This window comes from Colius striatus, chromosome 4, assembly GCF_028858725.1.
Source record: "Colius striatus isolate bColStr4 chromosome 4, bColStr4.1.hap1, whole genome shotgun sequence".
Classification (NCBI taxonomy): Eukaryota; Metazoa; Chordata; class Aves; order Coliiformes; family Coliidae; genus Colius; species Colius striatus.
This window is the reverse complement of record NC_084762.1, coordinates 56,259,416-56,274,379: the sequence shown is the minus strand read 5'-3', so window position 1 is coordinate 56,274,379 and position 14,964 is coordinate 56,259,416. Positions and strand designations below refer to the sequence as shown.

General features: G+C 39.8%; 1 protein-coding gene across 2 annotated transcripts in view; it reads right to left on the bottom strand.

The window, feature by feature from the left end:
- Positions 1 to 3,993: 3,993 nt before the first annotated feature.
- Positions 3,994 to 14,964, bottom strand: part of RGS20 (regulator of G protein signaling 20) — a 44,615-nt gene continuing 33,644 nt past the window's right edge. For both annotated transcript variants that reach the window (XM_061995465.1, XM_061995464.1), the window contains 4 exons: positions 12,893 to 13,041; positions 8,396 to 8,482; positions 7,333 to 7,567; positions 3,994 to 4,182 (listed from right to left, as the gene is read on the bottom strand). In XM_061995465.1, coding sequence (XP_061851449.1) covers positions 3,994 to 4,182; positions 7,333 to 7,567; positions 8,396 to 8,482; positions 12,893 to 13,041 — 660 coding nt within the window. The remainder of the gene's footprint in view (positions 4,183 to 7,332; positions 7,568 to 8,395; positions 8,483 to 12,892; positions 13,042 to 14,964) is intronic.

The following is a 14,964-nucleotide window of genomic DNA, read 5'->3' as shown; positions in this document are numbered from 1 at the left end:
ACATGGTGGCAGAAATGGTGATGAATCCCTCCCATCCAAGAACAGCAGGTTTTTTTATTACCTTTGTGGACACTTGGATCATCTCAAACAAAAGAGAGACTGGAACATAGTTGTCCTATAACTTAAGCTAGTTTTTACACTTATCTAGTAGAGAAAAAGAGGGAGGCATGTTCCGTGTAAAGTGTGTGTATGTATGTAGAGCTTTCAGAATGGCATCTTTCTTCTGTGAGGAAGGCCAGAGTTCGCTGCTACTCAGAAAACATAGTTTCTGGATCCTCTGTTAGAAAGTATTTTCTTGTACAGAATTTTGTTAACTTGCTCAGGACAGAGTGAGTTTTAACGTATCCTGTACCAAATAATTCTTTTTGATTAAGCAGAAGGTAAATATCAGCTCAATGATCTTGGCTTTTGTGAAACCTACCTTGGAGCTCTGTTGCACTTTCCAAGCATTGCAGGGGAAGTGCCTGTTTATCACCAAGATTTCAGAATTCCACTTGTGGTCACATATGTGAATTTTAAATTGAAACTTACAGTCCATACCAGCTTAGGTAGAACTTAAATTCATCAACATGAAGCCTTCATTCTGCAAAAAGAGGTTGTATTATCTTCCAGATACATGCCTTTTGAAATAGTTCATTAGTAGTCATTTTTATAAATAAACCTGAGGAGTTTTGCCTCAGGTTTTTGTACTTAGGTACAATTTCATGCAGCTGTATATTAGCTTCTGTTTCACTAGATCATCACTAATCTTGAAGTGTTTTACCATTTTAAAAGGCTTGGAATTAGTTTTGTTACACCATTAGCATAAGAAATCTTTCATTAATGTCATAGAAATGATACTGATACTTTTCATGACAGAAGATAAATGTACTTACACACTGTTTAGAGCAAACTTGTTTAAATATTACTTTGCCTTGCTCATCACTGTCTCATTTTCAGATATCCTTTCTAATCAGAAAGTGCAGAAGTACATGATGTTTATGTGATAAGTCTTCATCTATATAGTAGAGCCCTTCAGGAGACATAATTTTTTTTTTTGCCTTCATTTGTGTTGTGCTAATGACTTCAGAATTTAAAGGTCAGTATAAAGCACAATATGTTGGCTGAAGGAGCCCATGCAATTTTAATACTGCTTAGTAGCCTGGTGAAAAGAGCAGCCTTTAACAGTAGGCATGTTCTGTGGGAGTTACTGGTTTGTAAAGTGCAGACGTTGAAGAAAGAATACCAGTGGACAGGAAAGTTGTTAGAGCTTAATGATATCCTGCAGTTAGATAAATACCAAGATGAACCAACCATTCTTATTTTCAAGCTAGGATAAATTGATTTAGTGATAATTTCTTTCTTGATGAATTATAAATAATATCTTCTGTCAATATGAATCTTTTCTCCTGCTATTCATGTAACATCTTGTCTATAGTAACTTTTCCTTTTAAGTTCAACTCACTTTTGCCTTGAGAAAAGTTTGTGCAGGGATGCAATGATGAAATGGAGTTTAAAACCTGTCTTCTATGCGGATGGGTTTGTGTCGTGTCCATGTTTCCACCCCACTCATTTAAATTCTGCATTAAACAGCCTCAAAATAACATGATATTTAGAGGAGTGGGTCACTTGTTTGGGTTTTTTGAGAGAGACTCTCAGGGTATCTTGGGACCAGCATTCTGTCATTGGCATTAGCTGTAAGCTGAAACCTAAAATACAGCGTTAAAATTAAATACGTGCATTGCTAATGTCAACATGTTGTAATGCAGAAGTAAAATGAATGTGGCTGAGAGAATTTTAATTTTTAGAAGTTGTGACACATGCCACAAGCTGAGAAATTATTTTCTTCTTCTAACAATCTGATGTTAACCATAGAACTGCCCAAACCAATGTAGTTTTCTTTCTCCTCTAATTTCATTGCATCTTTTCCTTTCATTTTCTTGCAGAATAATAGAATATACTGTTTGATATAAAGTGTGAGCACTCATTCTGTCTTCCAGCTCTTAACGAGGTGTCTTTGCAGGAAAGCGAGACAACTTAAAAGAAGTAAAATCCTCCATGTCATGAAATGACAAACTTTGAACATTTTTTGATGCATGTGTCTGATCTTTCAGCACACTGAATTTGACCTAGTTAAACTTACTTTGTCAACTCATGAGTTTTAGAACACTCTCTCTGCTTTACCGATACATCTAGTTTGTTTTGCCGAATTTACTACCTATCATGTAATAGTAAACTGAACTGTCATTGATTGTGCTTTGAATCTGTTTATTAGAAATTCAGCTGAGGTCACCAACATTGACATGTTAAGCAGTGGCAACCGCTAGCTGGACTAGTCTTAAGAGGAGGGTTTTCTAGATACCACTGCTTAGCTTAGTCATCCACAGTGTCGTGCTGCAGAGGGCAAAAGTACTTTTATTTGCTGTCTGTCAAGTTTTTGTGTTTACTTTTTTGTGCTGACACTGAATAGTGTTCTGGGTCTGGAAGGAGATGTTGGAAGCTGGTCCATAGCTATTGTTAACTTGCTGTGTATCAGATCTTCTTCCTGAGGTGCTGTGTAGTAATGAAAAATCTCATCATTATTTGTTTAATGATGTGAATGCAGTAAAAGGAGAACATGTCTCCTGACAGGTGAACTGAGGAAACAATTAATAGATCTCCTAGTTCTGCCTTGTTATTTCTCTTTTCTTTTTTTTCAAATAAAGCCCCCATTTTGTGCTTTACATAATGCTGGGATTAGGCAAAGAGTAGATTTTAGAAAGGCTTGTGTAAGTGTCATTGAACCATGCCTGTCCGGATCTTCCCTGATAGGGATATTTTTTGTTTTCTTTCTCTTCCCCATGTGTCCTTTTCCTACCTATATGTGTCATTTGGTTCATTTGAATAAATGCAGGAAAATGTAACAATTCAATGGAAATCCACTATAAACTTCAGAGTTCAGTATAGTGGCATGATAGTGGTTCTTGTATTGTAAAATCAAGACGTTACTCCAATAACAGATCTGTGCATAGATTGTGCAGAATCAGCTTACTTTCTTCCTAGTACTTGTGATTGCTGATTTTGAGATATGACCAGGAATTAAATGTAATGCTTTGGGGCTACTGTAAATAAATGTGGTTTATTAGTGGATAAAGCTGTTGCTTTTCCTTTGGACAGTCTGAAATAGTGCTCTTGGGTAACAGGAGAGTTGAATATGTACAAAACCAAGATGGTTGATACTACCGTCCTCTCAGGAGTGGGTAGTGAAGGGCTTTTACATTTATGTAGCAAGGGAAGAGAAGAATGTGTGAGAATTCTTGTGCTTTATTTTGGAGTGTAAATGCCCAGACTTTTCTTCCTCTGAAGTAAATAGGTTTATAAACATCAACAATATGAACTTAAAAATGCTTTCAGCAGACTCTAGTAGTAAAATAACAATTTTTCAGCAAAAGATTTTTTTTTATAGGCAGCATTATTTCAACCATTAACTTTCATAAACTTGAGGTTGCTGTACTCATTTCCATTAACAAACCGAACACGCATTTAAAATACACCCAAGACAAGTGGAGTGTGCCTGTGCCAGGTCTGATATGTGAAACTATGTCTATATTGACAGTACTGTTTGCTTTGGTCACAGTGTGTGTGTGGATGGGGGCAACTGGCTTGGTTTTCAAGAAAATTGTAACACTCCACTTAAAACTCAAATCTAGTTCCCTGCTCAGTTGGCATTTGTACCTCAGACATACGTCGTAACAGATTTGCATCTGAGTTGCATGCTGCATTTGAAAAAAATACTGCGTTTTTTGAACAACACTCTCTTCTTTCTTTTTTGCAAAGTAACACTGAATTTGATCAGAAACTGCAGTTGGTTGATTGTGTCAGAGGCTTGTGCAGGTTTTAAACCATTCAGTCTGTAGTAAAACTTGCCTGAGTTATTTTCAGGTAAATATCTGGTTAATTCTAAATTCCCTGTGGATTGACATAGCCCAGAGTTCCGTTTGTTTTAAAATAAATACATTTAAGAAAAACAAAATCCTATGCTTCAATGGATTTTTCAGATAAGGACCGAAGCAAGTCCTTATAAATAGCAGAGTTCATAAACCGTGGGTAGGAGTCTCTGTGCATTAAGGTATAAATTTGAAGCTGTGCGTCATCGAAGGTGTGTTGCGAAGGTTCCAGCATGTTTCGGTTAATAACTTCTCTTACCCTGGAGTCCAGACTGACCTGCATGTTAAAATAGAAAGTCATGTAAGTAATCGTGGTGAATAGTATGTGTGGGCTTGAGAGTTTATTAGTTGAGAAAGCAGTCTTTTTAAAACTATTTCAGCTAATGTCCCTCAAGAGTGTAAAAACTGCAGAATATACTTGGGCAGAAAAAATGACTGGTGAAATCTGGACATAGCAATATCTTGAGCATGAATAGAGAAATTTTCTTGCTGAAGTGACCTTACTTTGGAACAAGGCTGCTTGCAATCCCATTACTACTGAAACCTCAGAGACTAGTGGACTATTTACAGACTTCTGCTCTTTAGTAGAGAGGATTGGTAATTTTTTGTGACAGTTGGTTTCCTTGGGAGTTAGTGCTGCTGTAAAGAGACTGAATTTGGAGTAAATGGTATGACGCAGACGGAAACTGACCTGGGAAGCTGTTGCTTAATCAAATTCCTGTTAAAAAAGCAGGGTGAATTGATGCAAACCACAGGTATAGCTACAATGATTCCATACAACATACAATTAATGTTGGCAATTTTTTTCTGCATGGCTCTAGTGCCTGTAGAAAGATGTTAGTATTATTGGAATAGACTGACTAGATTTAAACAGCATTATTGTAAGTACATAAGTATAGCTTACAAGGTTCAACAAGGACAAATGTGGAGTCCTGTATCTGGGAAGGAACAACCCCATGCACCAGTACAGGCTGAGGGACGAACTGGTGGAGAGCAGCTCTGCAGAGAGAGACCTGGGAGTCCTGATTGATAATAAGCTAAATTTGAGCCAGCAATGTGCCCTCATGGCCAAGAAGGCCGATGACATCCTGGGATGCATCAAGAAGAGTGTGGCCAGCAGGTCCAGGGAGGTTCTTCTCCCCCTCTACTCTGCCCTGTTGAGGCCTCATCTGGAGTCCTGTGTCCAGTTCTGGGCTGCCCAGCTCAAGAGGGACGGGGAAGTGCCGGAGAGACTCCAGCGCAGGGCTACCAAGATGATCAGGGGACTGGAACATATTTCCTATGAGGAAAGGCTGCGGGAACTGGGGCTGTTTAGTCTGGAAGAAATTGAGGGGTGATCTTTTTAACATTTATAAATATCTAAAGGATGAGTGTCAGGAGGTTGGGACATCCCTCTTTTCTATAGTAGCTATCAACAGGACAAGGGGTAATGGGATGAAGCTGGAACATAAAAAGTTCCACTTAAACATAAGAAAAAACTTTCATTGTGAGGATGATGGAGCAGTGGCACAGGCTGCCCAGGGAGGTTGTGGAGTCTCCTTCCTTGGAGGTCTTCAAGACCTGCCTGGACATGTTGTATGTGACCTGATCTAGGTGAACCTGCTTCTGCAGGGGGGTTGGACTAGATGATCTCTAAAGGTCCCTTCCAACCCCTACCATTCTATGATTCTATGATAGCTGCAGTGGTTTTGCGTGGGCCACGTTTTGGTAGTGGGGGGCTACAGAAGTGGCTTCTTTAAACAAAGATCTCCCAGAAGCTTCCCCTGTAGCTCATAGGTCTAGGGCCAGTAAATTCTAAGATGGACCCACAGCTGACCAAGGCATGGCCAATTAGTGACTGAGATAACGCCTCTATGAATAACATATTGGAGAAGGGGAAGAAGTTGTTCCACAGTTGATAAAACTGCAGCAGCAACAGGGAGGGAGAATGTGAAAACATCTCTGCAGACATCAAGGTCAATGGCGAAGGAGGGGGAGGAGGGTGCTTAGGCCCTGGAAGAAAGACTCCCCTGTGACCTGTGGTGAAGAACATGGTGAGGCAACTGTCCATGCTGTCTGTGGAGGCCACCAGGAAGCAGAGACCTACTTGCAGCCTTTGGAGGACCCCACACTGGAGCAGGTGGATACCTGAAGGAGGCTGTGACTGCATGGGAAGCTCACCCTGGAGCAAGTTCCTGTCAGGACCTGGGAGTCTGTGGGGAGAGAGGAGCCCATGCCAGAGCAGGTTTGCTGTCAGGACTTGTGATCCTGTGAGGGACTCAGGCTGGAGCAGACAGTACCTGAAGGACTGTTCTCCCTGTGGATGACCCACGTTGCGGCAGTGTGTGAGGAGCTGCTCCTGTGGGAGGCCCCATGCTAGAGCAGTTCATGAAGAACTGTACCCCAAGGGAAGGACCCACGTTGGAGAAGTTTGTGAGGGACTGTCTGCCATGGGGAAGGACCCCACAGTGTAGCAGTGGGAAATATGAAGAGGCCCCCCCCTGTGAAGAAGCAGTAGCAAAGTCAATCTGTAATGAACTGGCTCATAAAACCCTATTCCTCTGTGCCACTGGAGGGGAAGGAAGGAGAGTCCAGGGAAAAGGAGGGCTGGGGGGAGATATCTAAAGATTTGCATTTTATTTTTCATTGCTCTGCTCTTTTCTGATGGTTCGTTAATAAATCAAACTGTTTCTCCCCAAGTTGACTCTGTTTTGCCTGTGACACTAATTGCTGAGTGATCTCCCTGTCATGAACCTTAACTCATGAACCTCTTGTTATATTTCTCTCTCCCTTGTCCAGTTTAGGAGGAGGAGGTGATAGAATGACTTGGTGGGCATCTGGCACACAGCCAGGGGCTAAAACAACCACAATAGTTTGTACCGCAAACAATTAAGTTTGGGTTTTGCAAGGATGCTGGGAGGTCTAAAAATTCCACACTACTTGGTAGGATGATACTCAACTGAGATGCCTTTGAAACTTGGCATATTTGCTAGCAGCAAAGTGACAAGTCGTTTTGAAAATTTTCAGGAAGTTGGCGCGCTTGTTCTATGCTGTATTTTAACAGCTGCTCTTTGAGCAATTTGTGCTTCGCAAATAACACTTGCGATTACTGTGTTTTAGGAGAGAAGTGCAGACCCCTTTCCTAGTGCAAAGAAAAATCAATTTGCCCAACAAATAAAATTTAAGTTGAGGAGAATATTTGTATCTCAGACTAAAGGCTTCCTGTCAGCATGCCAGCGTAGCGTAGGAAGAGCTTTCTTAGAGTTACTGTAAATAGTTTTGTCCATCGCACCTCAACAATGGGGCTGCCATTTTCCCTTAAATCTCTACTTGATGGCAGTGGACTGTGGGGAGGAAAAAGTTCTCCTTTGGTATTGTAGCTTTAAACATGTGTTTGAACTAAATGTGCAAAGCAGCATCAAAGAATATAGTGGGGAAAATAATATACCTCTTTCGGAGAAAGGATAGAAATATAATCTTCATAAATTAGTCTTGCTTTTTCTTCAATGACACTTTTGTTGGATTCTTGTTTGAGTTCCTCACAAGCCATCCAGAAGAGCATGTTCTCCTCGCTGAATTCTGTTCGTAGAAATTCACGAAAAGCATTTCTGCCAGCTGGAGTAAGCATCAACTTGTCAAATGATTGAGCCCAGGCATTTACTTCTTCAAGAGTAGGAGCAGGGCTTGAGGAGGAAGGAGAGTACAAGAGAGAAATGAGTGATTGTTACTCAAGCTGCTCACATCTGGCAGGAGGCATCTGCCATCACGATGAAACACAGTCACAAGGTTCATGGGATTCTTAATTCCTCATGGGAACTACCCAAGTGCAAACTCCAGTAGACATATTTGTAAGATGCTTTTTGAAAGCATAATTGTCAAAAGCTCAGATGCAGATGATTGCCAGCACTTTGATGCAGAAATTGTAGTTTACTGCTCAAAGTAATTGCAACAAAGAAGTCTCCCTGCAACAGCTAAGCATCGTTTTCTCTACCCCGTAGTCCTTGTTGAATTATTGTTAAAAAATTAACGAAAATATATAGAAAGAAGCAATGATTCAAACACCATAAAAGGGGTCCTCCTTGCCTATTACAATTTTACAGGTGCTCCTGCCTGTTAGAGCAATTCTAAAGAGACAGTTGCCTGATTCTTGTGAGGATCTGAGCTTCTCTGTTATCTTTATTAAGCCAGTTATCTTTGTTATATAGTTGCTGGGTGGGAACAGATGTATTTAGAAATTATTTCAGAAAAAAGGGAGACTGTTTACAATGTTGTTTTTGATTTGCCATTTTATGAAAGTGGGGATGTGGTTACAGGTTGTATATAAATAATGTAAAAGATATTAGGTCAGGCATTTTGTTCCTTAGGAAGTAAGAGAGAGATGACTGCAAATTCAGCATAAATGACAATAATAGTTACTTACATACTTCAGGCAACTCACTTCAACTATTTAGCATGATTTGTTTGGTTTTTATTTCATTTTAGCTTGTTGGAACACTTGGTAAACACCATACCTTTCCTCACAGTTTGGAATGCCTTCTGCTTGGAGTTCATGAGATGATCTTCTTGCTCTCTCCTCATCTTGATTTCTGACAGTAAGACTGCAAGGTAGCAAACAAAATTGCAGTCAGCTTTCAGAGTAAAAGGCTGGACACCAAGCGCTTTTCCTCTGATATTAAAAAAAGAAAGAAAAAAAAAAGGACAGGAGCCCATAGTTATTCTCTAACATTTTCACAGTTGTAGGAGCCTGCCAAACTTTAATGTATCTGAATGCTGTTCAGTATTGTATCTCACAGACTTTCTATAACAAGGACTCACAGATGATCTCTGTCACTTCTTCCTTCTAAGAGGAGGAGGGCTCTTCACATTCTTCCCCCACTCCAATGAGGTGTCTCTCCCGTGAGGTATGGTCCTTAACGAACCTCTGGCGTGAGTCCTTTCCAAGGGCTGCACCTACTCACAAACTCCTCAAAGAGCCACGAAAAGTTTTGGGCAACTTCTTACAGGAGCCACCATTACAGTCACTTCCCTATTACTAGAAGCAGCTCCACACAAACCCAACACAACTGCCAAATGGGACTGTTAAACTGAGCCCAGTGTGGCCACCAGCCAGGCACCGGGACGAGTTCCTGTGTAACCTACTCTAGTTGGTCCTGCTCTTGCAAGGGAGTTGGACTTAGATGATGTTTTGAGGTCCCTTCCAGCCCTTAAGGTTCTGTGATTCTGTGACCATAGATTTGAAGAATATCCTGAGTTGGAAGGGACCCATAAGGATCATAGAGTCCAGCTCCCTTTACTTGTATACACAAGTACCCTGTATCACGTACTAAGTCTGTTCTCTATTAATGCTTGCTATACTGTGTATGATTGAAGTGCTTTTACTTAAGTTCAACTAGACACACTAGTTTTGTGTGAATTAGGTTTCAAGGTTGGCTCTTCTGATGTTTCTTTTGGTTTAGTTTTTTTCCCCTTCTTTGGTGCTTTTATATGTGCATAGGGCAGGATGAAGGCCAACACTTTGGCTTAGAATGGTGATAACCATGTTACAAGAAAGTGAGAGTTCAGAAGCCAGAGTACAAGTTATAAGCAAGCTAGACAGTTCTGTAAGTATTGTTGGATGCATAACCGTCTTTCAGAGTTCAGATGTAGGTGGACTCAGATTGTGTGGTAATCGATTGCAACTCTAAATTGCTAGTATATGCTTGAAAATGTGAGGCCTGTAGCACAAAAAGCAGATATGTAATTGCTGAATACAATTTTGAATGTGTCTGACTGGTAATGAGTATTAGCTTGTTTGTGGCATTACAAAGAAAAAGTTTGCTGCAATCAGTAATGATTATCAAGAGAGTTTTTCATGTCCTATGGAAGGGTAGCTGTCAGCTCCTACTGCCTTCATCAAACGTTAGTTTAAATAACTACACTTTTAAAAAATTCCCTTTGTAGTTGCAGATGATTCTTTTTTGTTTGAGACTGGATTTAAGAATATACATATTTCTACTTAGGGAATGAGGGCAACGTTCCAGTTCATAGGCTGACATAGTTCAGTGAGAAATGCATGCACACGCTCACACACACATACATTCATATAATCTGTAAAGCTGCTTAAAATTTGCCAAGAAGAAAAGGTCATGATGAAATATCACCTGTAATTTATGTGAGACAAGTCCTCTGGTTGAAATGAGGCAATACAGTTGCTATAACTTCTAGGAAAATGTCAAATTTAATATCTTCATTTGTATCTCTTTTTTTAATGCTAGTGTCATAACTGTTTTATTACCTTAATCCTTAAGAATCTAACATATCTCTAGTAAGGCTTTTTTGTTAAAGCAATTAATTTTTCTGTCCTTTCTGCCTTCTAAACTCATGACTTTGTCATATTTGCAGCCTTACTATTTACTTATCTTTTTCTCTTGCATTCTCTAGTGTTAGTCCATAACCTGCAGGGAAGAGGCCTTCTCTTTGCCAAGGCAGTTCATGCATTGAAGAGCTAGGGAAGCTTTCCTATTGCTAATTGGAGAGCAAACACTTTTTTTGTTTTCTGCAGCACCTGAGCCATGCATTCAAAACGATGAACTCCTTCTATTCACCTTTTCAAGACAAAAAAAAAAATAGTTACAGTTAGTTCTCTCTTCGTTTGGAGTGTGTAGGTCTAATCCTTTCCTACTCTTTTTACCAATGGTTCTGGGATTTTGGGTTTTTTTTTCTTTCCAATATGAAAAGTGATGTATTACATATTCCTTGCAGACAAGAAATTATTGCTTGTCAGTTATCTTTGAATTGGGAAACGACAGATCCAATAGAGGATTACAGTCTTCATAGGATAACGTACAAAAAGGGAAAAAGACAAGAGAAATAACAAAAGCTGCCTTAAGAGAACATGTCATGCCTCAGAACATTACTTTCAGGCACGCTCTTTGCCTAGAAATGTACAGGTGAACAAAGAAAAGGGACTAGAACAATACTGCATTTTCTGATGACCTGGAAAAGTAACAGGTTGGAGGCTTGAGTTTTGGCTGTGGGAGTGAACAAGGCCTCTGAGCATCCAGCTGAGAGACTCATTTCACCATTTCATCCTTCTAAATCTACTATTAAGAGTAAGCTGAATATTGGATGTTCAGCAACTCAGCTGCATGACTCATGTAGACTGTTATTTTTATCCCTATTCATAATTTTTCTGTTCAAAGTACTCAAGCTATTTTGAGGAAAGGCTCTATGAATAGGGAACATAAATAGCTTAATTACGGTTTGTTTTTGCATTTCTTGCTACTAGAAAACAATTGCTCTCAAAAAAAAAAAAAAAAAAAAGCTAAAACAAGCTTAAGCTGCTCTGTTTTCAAGCCTGCACTGGTTTCCCAGATGATTCTGATATGCAGATAGGAACTTTAAGCATCATGAAATTTGGATACTTTCACACACTCTGTTGAGTAAATTGCTTTCTTTGAATAGTGTGGTGCACAAAAAATAAGTATCCTGGAAAGTATCAGATAAAATGGCAAAAAAAAAGCACTTTATCAACAATTTTTTAAATAACATGCAAATTTTGTATAGTCTGATTTAGTAGGCAAATGTGCCTTATTTTCTTCTTTTATGGCAAGATGTGTGTGTGTAATATGCAGCTCTAGATCAAGCTTCTTGCAATTGCACTGGGCAACTGATCAGACTGGAACTGATCAGACAACACTGGAATTTGTATGGTGATGCTGTAACATAGATGCTATTCTGCAAGGCAGCAAACTGATCCTGAACCAGGCACGGGACTTAATATTTCTCTCAACTCTGCCTTAGTTTATCTTTAAGCACCTGCTGAAAAGCTTGGTAGGATCAGAGCCAGAGTACTTGGCATCTTGTAGAAAAAAACTTCAAGCAACCTTTTGTTCTTACAGAATACTGTAGTTGCATAAGAGAGGACAGAATTGGGTATCTCAGCTTCTGGTGAGCTGAGTGCTAATAGCAAAGCAATGATACCTTGCTTCTCCTTTGCCATTTAATGGTGTTCTCCAAAGCATTTCCTACTAGCTGCTTTTCGAAAGAAATAATGGTGGAATAGATTCCTAGCTGGGTCTGTAAAGTTATTTATGACTTCTTCCCTTCACCTCAGTGCCATATTACCATGCTCTGAAGTGTTTAAGTGGTGGATAGTGCCTTTATAAAAAGCCTTCAGCTCGCTGTCAGTGTTTTGGTTGAACTCCTATGGCAGTTAAGGAATTTTTTCCTTTATTTCATTGCAAGTTCTAGTCTCGCTTATTACTTAACACTTGGCCCCAAACAGACACAGGGCGTTTGGGTATGTGAAGTTTTACTACAGATTTTAATTAAACCACTTGGATCTGGAAAAGATGGTAAACAAAATTAGTTTAAGGAACTGAGTGACTCCTTTTCCTCTTTTGTTTTACTTCCCAGAAAATTTCCTCCTTAACACTTTGTAATGGGAGTTCTTCTGAATTATGTTGATCTTCAGCAAATACCCACATTGTTTAAAGTCTCTGATCCTAAGGATTAACATATATGAGTTGAAGGTGCCATGAGCTGGTATCACTAATTAATGACAACAGATCCAGTTGCCTTCAAAACAAAGAACAGTGCTGGGCACATGATTATTAATTTGCAGACATACAAATTCTTCCACCTCCTCCTAACTCCACTTAACAGAATTTGTGCTGTGATATATTCTGATATTGTTTTTCGTGGAATCCCCAGTGAAGCTCAAGCCTGAGGAGAAACAGTCCTCCATGAAATAGACCTTCCATTACACAGTATTGACAACAAAAGTACAATAGAGATACAGTACAGAGAAATATAGAAAAAAATAAAATCCATTATTTCAAAGGCAAGAAGAAAAAGGGTAAATGGAGTAGCAGGCTGCATGCAGCACTACAGCAGAGTTATCTCTCTTAGTCCCTGAGCTGCAGAATTACCCTGGTGGTTGCTTTGGTTTACATTGTCCTCTACACTGGCTATTGCCTCCCACCGCTGCTACTCTGTTCCCCAGAGGCTTGAATAAGAGGAGTTACCACGAGCAGCTACAGCAACAGCACCAACAGAAGCAGCAGGCATTGGAACCCCGATTCCCTGCAGCGAGCTGCGCCTGCGCCGTGCCTGGGGTCTCCTGGGTGGCAGACATCTGCTGTTTGCGTATCTCCATTCGCTCCGATCCCATGGGCTGCAAGACAGCAAGAGGAGGGGGATGTAAGCGACCTCTTTCTCACTCCTTTTCCTTTTGTTTGCTTTAAAAGCCTTACCAAGATGTGCTGAAGGCCACAGCTCCAAAGGAAACTAAATGCTTGATTTGTTTGTATTTTTTTTGTTTCCCCACAGAACCTCTTTGGTGCTGAATCCTTTGGACAAGTCACTGGTTTTATTTGAGTGCTGTGATGGGAGGTAGAGGGCTAATGATTTCTGCACATGGGTGGGAATACAAAGTGGTGATGCAGAGAGCAAAAGGTGGAAGTAGGGGGTCTTGGAGAGCTGCAGCTCTTAGCGCAGTGGTTTGTAAGCCTAGGAGTTGAAAAGGGTTTCCTGAGGCTTTGACTTCAAGGCCAGCCCTAAAGAAAAAGGTACAGAATAAAGGTAGTTAGAGGCTCTTTTTTTCTTTTTTCTCTCTTTCTTTTCTTTTTCTCTTCATTAGCCAATGCACAGGCTCAGTGAGACATCTGAGCTCTCCTGAAAAACCAGCCTTTGAGTACTGAGGATGGCTCAAACCTGCAAGTTACCCTGTAGCAAAGGAGCAAAGCTTACCTGTCCATTCTAGGCCTGACTGCCACAGTTAAAAAAAAAAAAAAATGTTTTTCTCACAAGAAGAAATCAAGTGCTTCTATGGAGAAAACACCATTGGATGTTAATACTTAATATGCAGGTTTTTGGTCACCTCCCCTAACTGAAGATGGCATGAAACAGTTTTTAGTGTCTGTGGTTTTTCCACTGTTCTAGGAAACCTTTTTGGAGCCTGAATTCTGCAGACTGCACAGAGAAGTGGTGTTAATGAAAAGGCAAGTCCCCTTGAAGTCCCTGTCCCTGTCTGACCTATCTTTGCCCTTCAAACTTGCTCTACAGCACTTAATAATGCTCTCCCTATTATGGTGAGAGTTGTGCTGTATCTGGCAGATGTCCTTTATAGATGAATTACCAGCTTGTACAAATATTACTTCATTTCTTTCATTTCTGTCTTTCTTCATTTTGATTGTATTTGATTTTTGGATACATAACTGGTCATCTTCTTGTGTCATTAGATCCCTTTTGTGTGTAGGGTTTTTTTCAGTTTGCTGAACCTTGAGGCTGAGACAGTTGTCAGGGAATTAAAACGAGCTGATGCATTCTTTTTTTTTTTTTAAATTGATAACAGATTACATTTCCAGTCTAGTATTCAGTGCTGAATACTGGAAGGTTAAAAGTTGCTTTCTTTTCTAAAATGTTCAGCCAGATTTAAGAAATACTATTTTGACATGAGGTGGGGAGAGGTGCACAGACAGTGTCACGGACCCAACAGAAGCGTCAGGAGAAGCAAGGACTTTAGCAGAGTGCAGCATTACATTTTGCTGGATTTTTTTAATGCTGAATTTGTTTCTCTCTTATAGAGCTTAGTAGTTTTTGTTTTTATGAGAACCACCCACTCTCTCAAGAGAAAAAAGCATGCCATGCTGAGCAGAAGATGCACCTGTTTTGCAGAAGGAATAAAATGTAAGAACAACACCACAGATAGAAATGATAACCCATTTTGTAACTCTATAGACCTAATCTGACAAGCAATGCCTAAATGCCCAGAAATAGAAAGTCAGAAAAAGAACATAGCTACCAAAAACCTCTCAACCTTTCTTGTTTCAAAATGTGAAAGAATAAACATAAAATGTAGGATACGTTTGTAGATTCAGATTTCTTTCCTTCAGAGTTGCACATTCACAGGAACAGAATGAAGCCCTAAGTATTGACCTCCTCTATAGATACCTATGCTTTTTTAACTAGAGCATCTTCATGTTTCAATTAGAAAATGTTAGCATATAAAGCTTAATGGAACGATACTATAACAAGAATTCATGCTGCTTTGGACAGTAAGTGACTTATTGATTAGAAAAGTGTAACTTGGATTCAC